Source organism: Mandrillus leucophaeus, unplaced genomic scaffold (assembly GCF_000951045.1).
Source record: "Mandrillus leucophaeus isolate KB7577 unplaced genomic scaffold, Mleu.le_1.0 Scaffold578, whole genome shotgun sequence".
Lineage (NCBI taxonomy): Eukaryota > Metazoa > Chordata > Mammalia > Primates > Cercopithecidae > Mandrillus > Mandrillus leucophaeus.
The window spans coordinates 47,127-66,778 of NW_012106230.1; the positions used below are offsets into that span (position 1 = coordinate 47,127).

General features: G+C 35.8%; 1 protein-coding gene and 1 pseudogene across 1 annotated transcript; both read left to right on the forward strand.

Moving 5' to 3' along the window:
* The first annotated feature begins 245 nt into the window (after positions 1–245).
* Positions 246–1,144, forward strand: LOC105552852 (annotated as a pseudogene).
* Positions 1,145–13,800: 12,656 nt separating this feature from the next.
* On the forward strand, positions 13,801–15,017 carry LOC105552906 (olfactory receptor 10Q1). Its single transcript, XM_011998731.1, has 2 exons — positions 13,801–13,861; positions 13,974–15,017. The coding sequence occupies exons 1-2, from the start codon at positions 13,801–13,803 to the stop codon at positions 14,987–14,989; spliced, it is 1,077 nt and encodes a 358-aa protein (XP_011854121.1). The 3' UTR covers positions 14,990–15,017.
* The last annotated feature ends 4,635 nt before the right edge of the window (positions 15,018–19,652 follow it).

The window sequence follows — 19,652 nt, forward strand, 5'->3', positions numbered from 1 at the left end:
TTTAAAAAAATACCTAAGAATAAACTTAACCAAAGAAGTGAAAGATCTTATAGTAAAAAATATAAAATGCTTTTCAGTCAGGCTGAGTGGTTCTTTGTATCATGTCTAGTGACTCCGTGGATTATAACAGAAAACATGGTGGCCCGAAGGAAATGGACCCAATGGTATCATCAACAGCAACTAAAATGAGATTGTTGATAACTTTGATAGTATAAATTTAAAGGAGTCTCTTTTGGGGGGAATCCATGTTCATGGTTTTGAGAAGCCTTCAGCTATTCAGCCCAGGGCTATTGTTCCCTGTATTAAAGATCCAAAACGTAATTCTGGCACTTGGAGACTATATGGGAGCAACTTGTCATGCCTGCATTGGTGGAACAAATGTTCTAAATAAAATGCAAAAACTGCAGGCAGAAGCACCACATACTGTTGCTAGTACACCATGAAGAGTGTTTGATATGCTAAACATAAGATATTTTTCTCCAAGATGGATCAAAATGTTTGTTTTGGATGATGCAGATGAAAGATTGAGCTGAGGCTTTAAGGATGAAATCTATGAGATTTTCCAAAAATTAAATAGAAGTATTCAGGTTGTGTTGCTTTCTACCACAATGCCAACTGATGTGTTGGAAGTGATAAAAAATTCATAAGACATCCAATTTAAATTCTGGTGAAAAACGAAGAAGGAATCAAACAGTTTTACATTAATGTTGAAAGAGAGGAATGGAATTTGACTACACTTTGTGACTTGTATGAGACACTGACTATTATGCAGGCTGTCATTTTTCCCAATGCAAGGCACAAGGTGGACTGGCTGATTGAGAAAATGCATGCCAGAGACTTCATAATTTCTGCTCTGCATAGTGACATGGACCAGAAGGAGACAGATGTTATCATGAGGGAATTCTGATCAGAGTCAAGTGGTGTCACTACTGACTTGTTAGTTCACGAGACTGATCTGCAACACATGTCTTTGGTTATAAACGATGATGTAACTACCAATCATGAAAACTATATTCACAGAATTGGCAGAGGTGTGGCTATAAACTTTGTTACTAAAGAAGACAAAATAATTCTTTATGACATTGAGGCTTTCTACAATAATACAGTGGAAGAAATTCCCAAGAATGTGACTAACCTTATTTAATTCCTGGGATGAGATAGTTTGGGATGCAGTGCTCACTGTTGCTGAGTAGGCAACCACAACATGCATTGTGCTTCTTTCTTTGAGAATATTTGGGTCTTATCTCAATGCTCATAATGGATCAGAAATACAGATTTTTATAGCAAGGTGACATTAGTCATGAGCTCTTGTGAGGAGTCATTGGCTTTATCCTTTTTAGAATTAGACTATTAGGGTGTCTGTAAAACACCCTAATATAAAATAAAAGATGGTGTCTGTAAAAACTTTCTTTCTTGGAAACTTATTTCCTAGTTCTGCAGAAATGATTGTATTAGATGTTCTCTATCATTTAATAATATACTTGTGGACTAAAAGATATAAGTGTTGTATAAAATCAGTAAATTATGTTAAACTAGCATATCTGCCTTTATTGTGTTTGTCATTAGCCTGAGTAGAAAGGCCTTTAAAATTGACTTTTTAGAAAGCATTTGAATTCATTTTGTCTGGTATTGCATTTATTCAATAACGCATTTAATTAGTGCTAAGTGTGAACTGCACCCTGCTTCTAATCCCCAGCAAGCAATCATCCTAGGTTGGGCTTAATCCCCAGTAAAATTGCCATATTGCCTATGTCTTCATGAAGTTTGAAAGTTAAATAAATTATATATTCACTTTTTAAAAAATTAAAAAACACTGATGAAGGAAATTGAAGAGGAAACAAAAAAATGGAAAGCTATCTCATGCTAATGGATAGGAAGATTAATATTGTCAAATGCCCATACTGCCCAAAATGATTTACAGATTCAGTAAAATCCCCATCAAAATACCAATGACATTCTTCGCAGAAAGAGAAAAATAAATCTTAAATGTGTATGGAGGCAATAAAGGCCCTGAAGAGCCAAAGTAATCCTGAGCACAAAGAACAATGTTGGTGCCATCACATTACCTGACTTCACAATATATTACAAAACTATAATGTTCAAAACAGGATGAGATTGACATAAAAACAAACACATAGACAAGTGGAGCAGAATAGAAAATCCAGAAATAAATCTATGCATTTACATCCAACTGGTTTTTAACAAAGATGTCAAGATCCTACACTGGGGAAAGGATGCCCTTTCAATAAATGGTGCTAAGAAAACTGTATTTCCATATTCAAAATAATGAAACTAGGACTCTATCTCTCATCACTTTCAAAAATTAAATCAAAATGGATTAAATACTTAATGCAAGACCTGAAACTTTGAAACTACTAGAAGAAAACATTGGAGAAATGCTTCACAACATTGTTCTGGGTAAAGATTTTATGGAGACCTCAAAAGCACAGATAAAGCAAAAATAGATGAGATTACATCAAGCTAAAAAGCTTCTTCATGACAAAAAAAAAAAGACAATCAACTCAATAGAGTACCAGAATGCAAGAAAACATTTGCAAACTATACATCTGACAAGGGATTAATAACCAGAATATGTATAAGCAACTTTAACAACTCAATAGCAAGAAAACATGTAATCCAATGAAACAATGGCCAAATGATCTGAATAGACATTTCTCAGAAAAAAATATACTAATGGCCAACAAGTATATGCAAAAATGCTGAACAGCACTAATCATAGGGGAAATGCAAATCAAAACGACAATGAGATATTATCTCACCCCAATTAAAACGGCTGTTATCAAAAAGAAAACATAACAGATGCTGGCAAGGATGGGGGAAAGGGGAACGCTAGTAAACCATTGGTAGAAATGTAGATTAGTACAGCCAAAATGGAAGTTCCTCAAAAAACTAAAAATAGAACTACCATATAATCCAGAAATCCCACTGCTGGGTGCACACCAAAAATAATTTAAAAAAATCAGTATATCAAAGACATATCTGCATTCCCATGTTCATTGCAGCACTATTCACGATAGCCAAGATATGTAAGTGTTCATTAACGTATAAATATATAAAGAAAATGTGACACATATACACAATGGGGTACTGTTCAACTATGAGAAGAGGAATGAAATCATGTCATTTGCAGCAATATGGATGGAACTATGGAGGTTATTGTGTTAAGTGAAATAAGCCAGGCGCACACACACAAAAATCCCACGTTCTCACTTATTTGTAGAACTAAAAAAGGCGATCTCATGAAGATAGAGAGTAGAATGATGATTACCAGAAACAAGGAAGAATATGAGGGAGGGGGTGATGAAAAGAGGTTCATTAACAGGTACAAAAATATGGCTAGTAAGAAGGAATAAGTTGTGGGGTTTGAAAGCACAGTAGAATTACTATAGTTAACAAGTATTTATTTTATATTTCAAAATAGCTAAAAGAGAAGATTTGAAATATTTCCCAGCACTAAGAAATGATAAACACTTGAGGCAATGAATATCCTAATTACCCTGACTTGATCATTACACATTGTGTACATGCATCAAAATATCACATGTACTCCCTGAATATATATAATTATATACCAATTTAAAACTGGAATAAAATGCATAGTTCATAGAATATTAGAGATAGAAAGACCCATGGAGTCCATGTAATACCAAATTTCATATCACAAATGAAAAAGCCTATAAAAGAGCTTTCCTACTTGCCTGAGGTCAACAGTTACTAATGGCAGAGCCATGACTAGACCCTAGACCTCCAGATGCCTAGCCTGCTGTTGAGTTAGTTCATTACACATTTCATGAGCTCAAGTTGCAATGAATGTCAGCCTTCAACAACTCACTGGTAAAATTTTTCTCAAATGCAACATCAGTAAGTCTCTGTTGGGTACAGGAAAGGAATGAGAATACTCACTTGAAATCCCTAGACAACAATTTTCTACAGTGACCACAGAAAAGAGCTGCCTGGAAACCTTGCCTTAGTTGATTGAAATTTTTTCAAACATTTTCTCTAGTTGGGTTCAGTTTAAGAGGAACCCCTGGGGAAATTCTACCTCTTTGGAGATCCATTAACTTTAAAGAGATTTCATAAAGGATACTAAATAATCTGACTAAATTCGGCAAGACTGGACTCTGAGTAAATCTATCAGAATCCATTTTCTATCATTGAGAAGATACAGGACTTCTCACTCAGGACTCAAAGTGTGATTATTCCATAGTATCACTCTTCCAAAGGAGGTCCCTCTCACCCTACTCCATCCTTAACCCAAATTTCTAAGATGTGATTCTTCTTCTGAATATCAGCATACAAAGGAAACTTCCCCATTGTCATCTGAATACTATGAGGGTATCATATACTGTCTGCTTGTCATTTCCAGGAAATGCTGCACAACATGAAACTCATGGACCCTCATTCCATTATTCCCTGTAAGAAGATAGAATCTCTCCAGGAGAGCTCCTCTCATCATCTATTGCAGGAATTCTTAGCATCTCAGCAAAATGTTAACCAGCTCGTAAGTGAATTTGCTTAGGTGGCTGATGGAATGAAGCAAATTTCAAAGTGGTAAGGAAACACCTTAAAATACCTCTTTATTAGTATGATTTTGACTTTTTTTCTAAAAATAATAAAAACACAAATTTTATAATGCTTTGTAACTGGTTGATATACATCAATATTGAATTTTTGTGGACAACAAATGAATTATCAGAGTAAGGGTTACTATCCACTTTTAAAGATACAGGAAAGGGAACTCTGAGAAATGGTTGAATTTCCCAGCATCGCATGCCTAATAAATGTAAAGCAAGGATGGAATTCAAGTCTTTTCCTCTTCTATCAGTGTTCTTTCTGTAGGACAATCCTAAAGAACATGGCATGGAACTCTTTTTTTTCAAGCAACATCATTAAATCATAAGCAGCTTCCCGGTGTTATGTGAAAAAACATGTATTCTATGGCGAAATGGAGCTGGGAATTTCTTCAGGTAAAAGTAGGCTGATTGCTTTCCATCAGGACTTCACAAAACATCGTGCTAATTGCATTGCTAATATCTGAGAAAAAGTGTGAATGTTTTCAGATTTGACACAGAAACTTTTATTTCTGGGGCATCATGAAAAAATTACATTCTAAGGAACACAATTTAGAAATGAGCTCCTCAGAGAATGTTTAAATTCTCTTGTGCATTGTGTTCTCTTACAAAGCTGAAATTGGTAATCATGCCTCATAATTCTCTTAAATCCTTCAACATAGCTGAGCCCAAGACTTGAGTTCCTAACAGATACTCAATATTTGCCTGCTTGGTTAATTTATTAATAAGGTACTGTGGCCATAGAGTCAAGATGACGAGAGGGTTTTCTGGAAGTTCATAGAAGAAGCACCTATCACTGAGATGGGGAAAGATGAAGATCAGGGAAAGGTGGCACTTGAACTGAGCTCCGAAGGAAGAGTAGAAACATGGAAGAGAACAAGGTCCAAGGTGAAGGGGGTAGATGATGCAGAGTCCTCAAGCAAGAGAGATCATGGCAAGAAACTGAAAATTGGTTAATAAACATAGGGCTGTGAGTGCAATAAGGAGAATGATAGAATACCTACTAGAAATCGGGCAGTGCACTTAATGAGCTTTACTGTTAATCCTCACAATAACACTGTAGGGTAACTATATTATACTCTCTGTCAGTATAAACCTGAGATTCATGGAGATTCATAATTTTGTCCATAGTTCTAAAACCGGCAAATGACAAATCCAGGACTCACATTCTTGTTGAGAGATCAAATGTCTCCTAAATGTGTGATTAACTAGGAATGGCCCAGCGGTGAGTGCCATTAGAGAAAATAACCTGGGTAAGAAAAATATTGAGGAGTTATTAAATTATTCTACAAATGGCATTGTCTCCCTTACTTGTGTGCATAGCCCTAGACTAAGCTTGGGCATGTATTTCCGCTACGCAGTCAGAATCATACTAATGTGCCCTTTCTGCATAGCTGTCTGCATGCTTTTAACTAAGTTCGATGTAGATGAAAAGGATATATTGAAGGCACATCTATGTGCTCTTCTCTCTGCTAACAAATGCAATAGAATCTGAAATCTGGCCTCAGGTATGCCTATACATAGCCACATGCTTCTGGACAAGGCTTAATCTTGGTGAGCCTGAGTTTTTGCATGAAAGACCTAAGGGGATAGAATTAAGTGTGACTTGAGTTCCCTTAAAGATGTACAGTTTCTATTTTATATATTTTTTCTAATTGAGCATGCATTTAACACATTTGACTGGGCTTTTCGGTGGTTCCATGGCTCACTGACATTTTCAAAAGTGCTTCATTTTTATATGTAAATATTTATGTATTAGTAGCACACGTAGATTACAAATTGCAATACTGCCCATCAGCCACTGAGAGATAACTGCTACCTACATGAGTTTCTCAATATTATCAAACATATCGGTTCGACAAGTATATCAGTCGCTTAACTGCTGTGCTTCCCACCACCTGTTTATCAACTGAATCCATCCCACCTAGGTTCTTCTTTGTTGCATGTAGTAAACAAAAATATAAAGACTGGACTGAGAAAGGCCCCAATTTGTGTGGGGCTAAAGCAATTAAATAGCCTATCTGGGTTACAGAAGGAGCCACTGAATATTGGCTTTGAAAGAAAGTTTAAAAGATATGAGATTTAACTTCAAATGAGTTCAAATATGAGGATACAGTGGTAAACAAGACAGATATCCTTGACTTTATGGAGCCCAAGTTAACCCGGATTGAAATTTTTATCAAACAGGCATTGGCAGGAGTTCATTGTTTTAAGCATAAGCTGCCAGGGAAGCAATAAGGACACCCAGAAATCAGTGAATTCTGTGAATGGTGAGGATGGCAAGGTTGAAAAGTTCTCTGATGACTTTGGGGAGGATAACAGAATAATGAGAATAATAAATAGTGCTTATATATTTGCATGGACTTTTAGGTGATAAAATTTTGAATGCCTCATGTCATACGATAAGGTGATGCAGATCCATAAGACAAATTTATTTGCACAGAGTCCTTTTATGATTTTTTAATTTGACAAATGCAAAATAGTATACAGATTCCTCAAAATATTAAAATACAACTACCATATGATCCAGCAATTCCACTACTGGGTATATATCCAAAGGAAATGAAATCAGAATTCCAAAAGATATCTGTACTCCTGTGTTCATTGCGGCATTATTCACAGTATCCAAGAAATGGCATTAACCCCTGGGTCCATCAACAGATGAATAGATAAAGAAAATGTAGTATATATGCACAGAGATCTGAAATGAAATAAAGAATGGGTCCAGGAAATATTTCTATTAAGAACTTTCAGGTGCCACCAACCCCTCACTCATTCGCCAGATAAAAATGTTGAAATAAATAAAAATGTCATATATTCCATTCATGCCAATGGACAGGTTACTTCAAGATGAATGGCCAAGAGAGTTGAAATTGCATGACAGAATCAATTAATTCTAGTTAAATACTTCAATAAGATGGAAATGTATACAAAGATTGTATCACACATCTGGAATGATTAACCTAAAAATAATGATAATACTTATTATTACATCTCATGAAAAGCTGGAAGGAAATGTGTGTTTCTACCACACAATAACATTAGCTTCTCACCAATTTCTATTTTGATCAAACTCCAGACTGCAGAATACAACTACCCAGTTACTTCACTGTATTTCATCTCACTGCATATCAAATGTTGCTATTAAGAAAAAAAGCAAATGTGTCATCCAAGTGTGAATATATGTCACAACTGATAATATTCAAGAAAATATATACAGCCTTTGAAAATAATTCCCAAAGCGGCTCCAGAAATGGTTTGAATAAGGTAAAATCATTAAAGTCCAAAGCCTTTGAAAGTGACCACTGGAAAGGAAAACACTAATTTGTAAGTATAAATTCTTATGTGTTTGGTTTTTAATAGGTTATAGCCTCACATTGAACATGTGTGCTGATTTTTCCTTGCAATCACTCCACTGTGATATTTTAGTAGACATTGAGCTCTACCAATGCTACATGTTTTGCTTTATCAGCGGCTTATGTTTTGCACCAAATATTGGCTGCTCCCATTTCGGTACAATATTGATCATTTGATGTTCATGTTTTAGTAAGATAGAATCATTTTTAAATGCCTTTCTGGATTAAAAACTATATTATTTGGTTTCGGGTTTTTTTGTTGTTGTTGTTTGGTTTGTTTGTTTGTTTTTTAGAGGGAGTCTCACTCTATTGCCAGGCTGAGTGCAGTGGTGCAATCTTGGCTCACTGCAACCTCAGTCTCCTGGGTTCAAGCGATTCCCCTGCCTCAGCTTCGCAAGTAGCTAGGACTACAGGCACCACCATGCCCAGCTAATTTTTTGTATTTTAGTAGAGACGGGGTTTCACCATGTTGACCAGGCTGGTCTCCATCTCCTGACCTCCTGATCTGCCCACCTCAGCCTCCCAACGTGCTGGGATTACAGGCATCAGCCACCACGCCGGCCTCTTATTTGGTTTTGACAATATATAATTACAACTTTTCTACTGAAATCTCACTTCCATTTTGTTCTTCTTTCTTTTCTATCTTACTCTTCTTCTTATTTAAGCTCTAGCAGAGCAACTGTGAGATCTAGGAGGAGCCTCACTCTCCACTCTGGAAAAGATAAGAACTGAAGAGTAAATAAATACCCAAGAGAAACATATCACTACAAGAAAAGAGGCAGAAGTGCAGGTACATTCATTGAAACTATGTCTCAGAAATATTACATATTTGAAACATTTAATCTTCATAAATTTTTTTATAAGGATCGATATTCATATCCTCAATTATACATTAGGGAACCAAGGCTCATCAAGTAATGTGGTCAATGCAAAAATTAAATTAGTAAGTGAAGAAACTGGGTTTCACACCCATATCTAACTACAAAATCCATGTGACTGACACTACCATCCTTCCTTCCCGACACTAGTTCAGATACCAAAGGATAAAAGTAGAGTTTTAATTTATTATAGGATTGCAAAATTGTGTATGTTCATTATAAAATTTGTAAAAACAGAAAGCCATAAGCAAAAAGATCCACTATCCCACCCACCTAGCAATACCCATTGTTAATATTTTGAAGTATGTTCTATTTTTTATGAATAGATATAATTATGTTTTTAATTAAATCATGATATAATGCTGTTTTATAATCTGCTTTTTTCCCAATCTGCTTTATTTTTCCACAATGTCATTTTTAAACAATTACACACTGTTCCACAAAATAGACTATAATTAATTTAAGCATTCTCCCATTATTGATATTTAGGTTGATATGATTTTTTACCATTATAATGAAAATAGTGACAAACATTCTTGTCAATAATTTTATGCTCATGTTTAGTTTTTAAGAATAAATTTGTAAAAGCAATATTGCTGAATCAAAGTGTATGCATTTCTTCAAGTTTTCACTATGTTACCGAATTGTATTTCACAAATTTTTATAGCAGTTTATACTTTCACCAGCATATTTGGGAATACATCTCTCCTTGCAACTTTAACACAAGGAATTATCATTTTTCCATTGCTATTATTTAATAAACAGAAAACAGTATTCCATTTTGTTTAATTTTATATTTATTTGAATACTACCAAAACTTAATTTGTATATTTGTTTGCTTTTGCATGTTTCTTTTTTGAATTTCCATTATTTGTTTTTCGGATAGGTTTTTTTATCTATCTGATAAAATGAATTGTCACTTGCTATTCAATTTGCTTATTATGTTTTTGCCTACAAAACTTTAACATTTTTATTCTGTTGAAATATCAACATCTTTTTTGGACTCTGCCCTTTCCTCATTTGGTTATAAATGTTTATATACCCTGAAATCTGAAAAAAGTTCATCTGCACTCTCTTCTAGTTTTCTTTTACTTTTTAAAATATTTGAAACCCAAGCCCATTAGAAATAAATTTTGAAACTTTTTTTTTTTTTTTTTGAGACAAAGTCTTGCTCTGTTGCCAGGCTAGAGTGCAGTGGCTAGATCTCGGCTCACTGCAACCTCCGCCTCCCAGGTTCAAGTGATTCTCCTGCCTCAGTCTCCCAAGTAGCTGGGATTACAGGTGTGTGCCACCACACCCAGCTAATTTTTGTATTTTTAGTAAAGACAGGGTTTCACAACGTTGGCCAGGATGGTCTTGATCCCTTGACCTTGTGATCTACCCGCCTCAGCCTCCCAAAGTGCTGGGATTACAGGCATGAGCCACCGCGTCCGGCAAAACATTTAATGTTCATAAATTTTCTGTGAGGATCCATAATGTCTATGCATTAGGGAGTTAACTTCCAAAATGATTCCCTTATTGTCCTAATACCATATTAGGAAATTGATCCTTTCTAATTGATTTGAAATAGTAAAAATATAAAATATACTTCCCATTGAATGAGTACTCCGTGCTGGGACTGTTCTAAGTACTTTCACAGAATAATTTATTCTAGTCTCACAACAACCTAAGAAGGTAGATAAGTGTATTTTCAGTTCTGTTTTACAGATAATGAAACTTATGCACATAGTAGATAGCGACAATATATTATAATAAAGTGATGAAGGTAAGAGACCCTGGAGCCAGTCTGCTTATGTTTAAATTCCCATTCCAACACCTACTATCTGTGTGATCTTGGGCAAGGTAGTTAACCTCTCTGTGCATCAACTTCTTCATCTGTAAAATAGTTATAAAAGCCCTTTTATAGAGGACCATTATGAAATGAGTTAACAAATGTAAAGTGCATAGAATGATGCCTGACACAGGAAGTGCAATAGAACAGCTAGCCATTATTAGTGAATTTTCCTATGCAATTATTCGGGATCTCTAGTGCTCTACAAGTACCATTTTGATTTATGATATGATAATATATAACATAATTTATAATTTAATTCTTGGTTACACATCTTAATGTCATGTGATACAAGTTTCGCTCTGTTGTTTCACTCTTTTCAACTTTTTTTGTATGTTTACTTTTTGTTTTTCTAGGGATTTTGATAGGATTTGCATGGAATCCATACATTATTTCAGAGTCAATTAATGTCAAAATATTGAGTTTTTCCATCCAGGCATATATGTGCAAAATGTAGTAGTTTTCTTCAAATCATTACTTGTTTTTTATTGTTTCATCACTGGTGTGTTATTTACCATTTATTCATCATTAATTTTGGTTGTTTTGGGAGAGAAGGACATTTTCTAACAGTACCATTGATTTTAAAAAACAAAGGAAGAATACCCTGTGATTCAAATCCTAAATGACATAATTACCTTAATGATTTTACTTTGACTTAAATCATACAAATGGACATTTATGCATCAACCTTTTGATATAGAGTCAAGAGTCTTACACTGAGTTTGTATTACCTGAAGTCAAAAGCTTTCTTGTCTGGATCATGTATTAATTCCAGTTTTAGCTTTTTTAACATAAAGTGAAAATTAGACTCATATCAAATATGAATGTAAAATTATTCAAAATGTTATTACTTTCCCTCCTAGCCTATTATAATGGTCTGGCTCACACCTTATTCCACAGCAACTATTAGCAACTTGTAATTATCAAATATTTCTCAAGCATTTAATTATTAATTTTCATTAAATATATTCACAATAACACTTTATTTGATTTTGTAATATTTAATAAAATTACATAAGTACAAAAATAAATGCACATGATAGAACCAGGGTGTGCAAAATTCAACCAATTTATGTACATGCAAGTCAATTTTGGGGTGTAGGAATGTTTATATATTGTGGAGAGCAAGCTCAGATCTCCTATGTTCAGAGTGTCAGGTTTAGCATACAGTATGTTGTACAGAGAAAATGAGGAGTATTGACTCATCAGATACATCAGTTAAGTGAAGATTAGTTAAAAGACTATTATATTTCATTTGGAACTAAACACCATCAAGACTATTTTGTTGGTCATAACTTCTTCAATTTATTCTGTTGTGTTTTCAGTTAGACAATCAAATCTGCATCTTTTTAAATTTTATTGCATTGGTTAAGTTCTAAAATACAGTGCTAAACAAAAGTGATGCTAGCCTTTCTATGTCACTATATTTATATGTGATTGAATTTTTTTCATTTGTGAATATGAGACTGTCTCTAGTAGAATGTAAACCCCATTTGGATTTATTTGCATAAATATTTGCTTTTCTTAGTTTACTTTAACCTATTTTATCTTGTAAGCTTGCTCACATTTTTCTTTGTTTCTTTTGTTCTCTATACTATATTTACTTTTTAAAAATCTTCTGATCATTTGGAGTGGATATGCTGTTTTTTATTCTATTGATGATTATTATTCAGAAATATGTTTGAAATGTGTGTTTGGATATGTATGGCTGTGACTAATTTCTCTGGTCACATCTAAATAAAATATTTATTGAGTCTTTTTGCACATAGGTTTAGGAAATTAGCATATTTTCCTTTCTCCCATCCCTCCCTATCAGTTTTTCTATCATATAAATTGTGGTTTTAAATATAAATAATTATTTTAGTTTTTGCATTTTATATTATGCACATCTTAAAAAATTATTCTTAGCAATTCTTTTTTGCTTTTAACAATATTTTCACTATTTAATATTAAATACATATTTTATTATTTGCTTTTCCAAAGCATATTATTTTACATTACAATTTTCTCAACCTTAAAGTATATGTTCTGATTAATCTGATCATGCAGCAACTCATAATCTTTCTCGAGGGATTTTTAAAATTATATTTAGAATGAAATAATTCCTAAGCCCTTCCAAACCTGAGGAAGTCTTTCTGTTGCTTTTGAACATAAATCATTAAGGCTTTGGTGTAGAATTATTTCACCCCAATTTGTTTTTCTTAAAATTCTGTAGATATTTTGTATGGTCTCTTAAATGTTTGTATTAAGAATAAAGTTGTAATCTAACCTGAAAGTGCTTAATTCACAGGTATTTTTAACTTCCCAGATGCTTGCAAAGCTCTTTCTTATTCTTTTGATTATGTTAATGCATAATTCAATTGTGCTATTGCATTTTTAGTTTCCTCATTGTCTTTTCTTATCTCAGGAAGCTCCACTTTAATTTTAACCTAACTCTGGTCACTTCCTTTTCATTTGAATCTATGAGTCCAAAAGTTTAGCTTCCTGTTGGAAATTTAGATAAAATGTTCAAAAGAGAGGAAATATATGAAGAGTGCATATCAGAAAAGATTGTAACAAAGGGTGTTTTCCTACTTGTATGCGGAGTCAAAATAACTGAACGTAAAGTGAATAACTTATAGTACAGCCATAAAGCAATGGGAAGAACAAAAGATCGCTTCAGAACAAGAATAACCTTTGCAGACATAATGTTGAAGCCAGTTACAACAAAGTACATGCTTTATTATTTAATATATAAGTTGAAACATAGTTACATCAATCTGTAATGATTAAAGTCAAAAAGTGGTTACTTTTGTGAGGCAGAAAGACTGAGAAGAGACATGAAGGATGTTTGTGGGTCACTGGAATTGTTGTATTTCTTAATCTTTATAGTGGCTGTACTGGTATATTTATGATGTTAAAAATAAATAAACAAATCAAGCTTCACAGTTAGGATTTGTGAATTCCTCCACATGTATGTTATATTTCAATGAGTGTGGTTACTGAAAAAAGTAAACAACAAATTTATCTAATTTTAAAATATGTGCAACCATACAAATCTTTGCTGTAATTAGATACAAGCAAAACAATTAAGTCTTGTCAATTGGATTGAAAATATCTGGGCGGGGGAAGATATTTCACAAGGAACATCTACATGTGTCTACATGTCTTGCCCCCAGGAACTTCTGCAGATGACTGTCTATCCCATTCATGAAGATTTCCAAGGTAAAGTATGCCAAACCCTCTATCATGAATTCATTCCCATGCACCATGATTGGAAACTAGCTACTAAATAGATAATTCCAAATAAAATTGTCCACTCCTGCTTTTACTCAAGCAATAAAGCAACTCAGCCAAGAAGAGCTCAGTGCATCCTGTCCTTTTGCACAAGACTTGCTTGTGGGGAAACTTGTCTTCAACCAGTCTGACCGCACTGAGTTTGTGTTCCGTGTGTTCACTACAGCCACTGAATTCCAGGTTCTTCTCTTCCTTCTCTTCCTCCTCCTCTACTTGATGATCCTCTGTGGCAACACAGCCATCATCTGGGTGGTGTGCACACGCAGCACCCTCCGCACCCCGATGTATTTCTTCCTGTCCAACCTATCTTTCCTGGAAATCTGCTACACCACCGTGGTAGTACCCTTGATGCTTTCCAACATTTTTGGGGCCCAGAGGACCATTTCGTTGGCTGGATGTGGGGCCCAAATGTTCTTCTTTGTCACCCTCGGCAGCACGGACTGTTTTCTCTTGGCGATCATGGCCTATGACCGCTATGTGGCCATCTGCCACCCGCTGCACTACACCTTCCTCATGACCCGCAAGCTGTGCGCGCAGATGCTGGTCGGGGCCCTAGGTCTGGCCCTCTTCCTCTCCCTGCAACTCACCGCCTTAATCTTCACCCTGCCCTTCTGCGGCCACCGCCAGGAAATCAACCACTTCCTCTGCGATGTGCCTCCCGTCCTGCGCCTGGCCTGCGCTGACATCCACGTGCACCAGGCTGTCCTCTATGTAGTGAGCATCCTCGTGCTGACCATCCCCTTCCTGCTCATCTGCGTCTCCTACGTGTTCATCACCTGCGCCATCCTGCGCATACGTTCTGTCGAGGGCCGCCGCCGGGCCTTCTCCACCTGCTCCTCCCACCTCACCGTGGTCCTGCTGCAGTATGGCTGCTGCAGCCTCGTGTACCTGCGTCCTCGGTCCAGCACCTCAGAGGATGAGGACCGCCAAATCGCATTGGTCTACACCTTTGTCACCCCCTTACTCAACCCTTTGATTTACACCCTTAGGAACAAGGATGTCAAAGATGCTCTGAGGAATGCCATTATCCATAAAGCAGCCTCTGACGCCAACTGAAGGTTTAGGGGCACTGGGCTGGGTGTCTGTCTGTTGCTATGTCCATGAACTCTAAATGACACAGAATTGTAGTACTTTCCCACACTTTGCACTTGATGTTTCTTTTTTGCCATATTTGCCCCAAGTTCAACAATTCGTGCTTATTTTTCTGAGGGCTTTGACTAAGATATGAAAATTTGGGCAGAACTTACAGTGTAGGAATGTTAGTTTACTTAGCTCTACTTTAAGGATTTGCAGCTCACCCATGTCAAGTGCCGTATTAGGAACACCCCATACGTACTATGAATAAAGGCTGATAGACTTGCTGCCTCCTGAGGAGATGATGTAATTTACCCTGTGAAAGTTGCCTTAAGTAAGGAATATTCATAAAGACATATTTTGCTCAAATAAACACAACTTATTATTGTTTTGGGTATCAGTATATGACAAACAACAGCTTACTTAATGCATTAATTTCCTTTGCGCCATACATCCCAACTGGGTGCTTTCATTTTCTTCATGCCAGAAAGGCGCTAGGAATTTTCTTCCATTGATAATCACCTACTATGTACCAGCCTTGCTAGGGTATGGAGAATTACATCTGGTCTATGGCAGCCCTGCCCGCATGAGCCCTCTGTGCTGGTGGCTCTCACACTAGTCTTTGCTGTTCCACCTTCCTCACCACCTCCTACATCTTCATGAGGGCTGCTGCTCACAGATCCACTGAGCAGGTAGCACTACCATGGCACTATTCCTACCTCAGCATAGTTTTGCAGCAGAATGGCTGTTACCCAAATAAACCCTCAAGTAAAATCCACTTCCCTTTATGGTATTCACAGTGGACACCACACTGCTCAACCTTCTCATTTACACCCTGAGGAACAGCCAGGTCCAGAGGACTCCACGGATAGTTCTTATAAGCAATTACTTCTCCCATAACAGCTGGGGAAGGGTGCAATCTATCAGGTGAGAGTCTAGATCCAGATCATAAGCTGATTTTAATTAGCAGCTACAGGAAGAGAGTGAAAATATCTGCCAGTGGATATTAAACTGACCTAAGAAATTGTTATAACCTGGCGGGGCATGGTAGCTCATGCCTGTAATCCCAGCACTTTGGGAGGCCAAGGCAGGCAGATTACGAGGTCAGGAGTTCAAGACCATCCTGGCCAACATAGTGAAATCCTGTCTCTACTAAAAATACAAAAATTATCTGAGCATGGTGGCACCTGCCTATAATCCCAGCTAGTTGGGAGGCTGAGGCAGGAGAATCGCTTGAACCAGAGTCATAGGTTGCAGTAAGCCAAGATTGTGCCACAGCACTCCAGCCTGGTAACAGAGCAAGACTCCAACTCAAAAAATAAAATAAAATAAAAAAGAAAAGAAAAAAGAAATTGTTATAACCTTTTTGAATCCTATTATGGTTACGTTTACCAAAACCCATGGAAAGTTTCTATTCTTTAATTTCAGAATTCTTATTCTAAAAACATAACCTCAGAAAATTAACAGAATGTCAAACAAAACAAAATATAAGAGTGTTTCTTACATTTATAACATGAAAAGTGATTAAAATCTAATTTCCAACAATGCTGGATACAGAAACACAGCATACTAAAATCATTAATATTTAGTAATAAAGGGCAATGTTTATCATTATACCCGCAAGTAATAAAATCAAGATTCAAGCCTTATTTACAATAAGAGCCCAATTTTATAAAAATATATACATGCATAATGAGGAATAGAAACACACCAAAAAGTTAACAGTTGTTATCTGTGATGTAGAATTATGAATTTTCTAGTTTTCCTCTTTATTATTTTCCCTGATTTCCAAAATAAGACTGTGTTCCTGTTATAATCAGAAATATAATTTCTAGAAGGAATCTGAGGTTTATGTAGATTTATTTGGCTTAAAAACCTGCCATCATCGTAGTTCAGATCCACTTTTTATATTTTTTCTAGATTGGGACTATTTTGGTGTGGGGGGGTACATCTTTTTCCCATTGAAATTGCTTTTGGAACTCCTAATTTTTCACCTGATTTCACACGATGATAAGGAGAAGAACTATAAAGTGTTACGTACTCTGGGGACAGTCATTGGATTTAACAATACATTAGAAATGCCTTGCTTTTGATATGGTTTGGCTCTGTGTCCCCACCCAAATCTCATCTCGAATTGTAATCCCTATGTGTAGGGGACAGGGAACTGGTGGGAGGTGATTGGATCATGGAGGCAGTTTCCCCCATGCTGTTATCACAGTAATGAGGGAGTTCTCACCAGATCTGATGATTTTAAAAGTGGTGGTTTCCCCTGTGCACCCTCTCTTGCCTGCAGCAATGTAACACGTGCTTTGCTTTCCCTTCACCTTCCGCCATGATTGTAAGTTTCCTGGGGTCTCCTCAGCCACGTGGAACTGTGATTCAATTAAACCTCTTTTGTTTATAAATTACCCAGTCTCAGGTAGTATATTTATGGCTGCATAAGAATGGACTAATACAGCTTCTAAGTATTCCCTTATCCAAAGGGAATATTTCCAAGACCCCTGGAGGATGTCTGAAACCATAGATAGTATCAAATCCTATACATACTATGTTTTCTTCCTACACATACATACTTACAATAAAATTTAGCTTATACGTTAGCTGTAGTAAGAGATTAACAACAGCAACAATAAAATAGGACAATTATAACAACATACTATAATAAAAGTTATGTCAATGTGGTCTCTCTCAAAATATCTTAATGTATAGTACTCCTCCGTCTTCTTTTCATAATGATGTGAGATGATATAATGCCTATGTGATTAGATGAAATGAGGTAAATGACACAGGCATTATAACACAACATCTGGCTACTATTGACTTTCTGATGGCCAGAAAAAGGATCATCTGCTTGGGGTGATCTTGGATGATCAAGCTATGACGATGTCCACGGTTGGAGTTCAGAAGCATAAAATGTTATACAGTGTGGATACGCTGGGCAGAGAGATAATTCACATCCCAGACAGGACAGAATAAGATGACAAGAGATTTTGTCACACTACTCAGAATGTCAGACAATTTTAAACTTATGAATTATTTCTGAAATTTTCTATTTAATATTTTCAGACTGAAACTGAAACTGGAAAGCAAAACTGCAGATGGGGGGAAGTAGGGAAGACCACTGTAAATGCTGGAGAAGAAAATAAACTCTCTGGTTAGCAGATTGCATGTCAACCTATCCAGGTCAAGTCACATCAGAACATAATGAATCAATTATTTGTATAGATTGTGCTAGGCACTGTCTGAAATGCCAACCAAAGGGAAGTTTGAAACTGAATTTTCATACCTTCTTTCATTCTTTATTTAATGTCACAAGTCATTCATAAAATTAACCTGGAACTCAAAAGAAGAGGGTAAAATGTTACATTTGAAAAGAGGGTTGGTTAAACCTTTCAGAATGAATTATTGGGTTCTGCCAGTTACCTTCCTATACATATTCTAGATGAATAGAGTGAGTTTCCCTTTCTTATTTTTTCTTTTTTTATGTTTTAGTTGACAAGTAAAAATTGCATATATTTATGGCATACAACATAATGTTTTAATATATGTAGGCATTGTGAAATGGCTAAACAAAGCTATTTAACATATGAATTATTCCAGACACATTATTTTTGTGGTGAGAATACTTAAAATCTATTCTCAGCCATTTTCAAATACACAATAAGGTATAATTAACTGTAGACAGCATGATGTACAATAGATCTCTTGAACTTATTTCTGCTGTCTAACTAATATTTTATGTCATTTGGCCAACATCTCCCCAATCCTGTCACCCCAAGCCTCTGGTAACCATTTCTTCACTCTGTTTCTGTGAGTTCAACATTTTTACATTCCACATATAAGTGACATTCTGCAGTATTTGTCTTTCTGTGACTGTCTTATTTCAATTAATATGATATCCTCCAGATTCATCCATGTTGTCACAAATGACAAGATTTTTCCTTCTTTTTTAAGGCTAAGTAGTATTTCATTTTCCTCATCTATTCTACTGGTGAACACTTAGGTTAATCTTACGTCATAGCTATTGTGAAGAAATGCTTCAATGTACATGGAAGAGCTCCTTTTAATCACTGAAAAATTATTCCTTTATATGAGTCTTTCATTGAACTTGTTACATTCTGGAATGAGAATATTGAATGAAATAACAGTACATCACGAGTCAGATGATGGGACAGAAATGTTAATCATGATATGAGATGATCCCCTCATATCAAGGTAGCCTCTTGGTAGCATAAGTGGAAGACAGAACTCGCAAGAGTAGCTTAGCTTTCCTCCCCTGCAGGTTCACCACTTCTTTAAAAATTCTACTACTTTCATAACCCTGCTCATTCCCTTCATCCAGCCATTTGGGTATGTGAATGTGTCCTTAGTGTTAACTGTCTTACAGAGAAGTATTTTCCAAGAAAGTAACCTCTCCCTCTACTGATATTCTCTTTCTATGTCTCTCTCATTGGAATTTTATTAAAATAAATTTTATCATGCAGTGTAATTATTTGAAAATATGTCCCCCACTACTAAATAGTAAGCATCTTGAAGCCAGAATACACTACAAAAGCATCACAGGTATGTTGTGACACTAGGGTTCTTCATCTCTGTTCAGATTGTTTAACAGGTGAATGAAGGGTCAGACACATTGGTGGAAGTA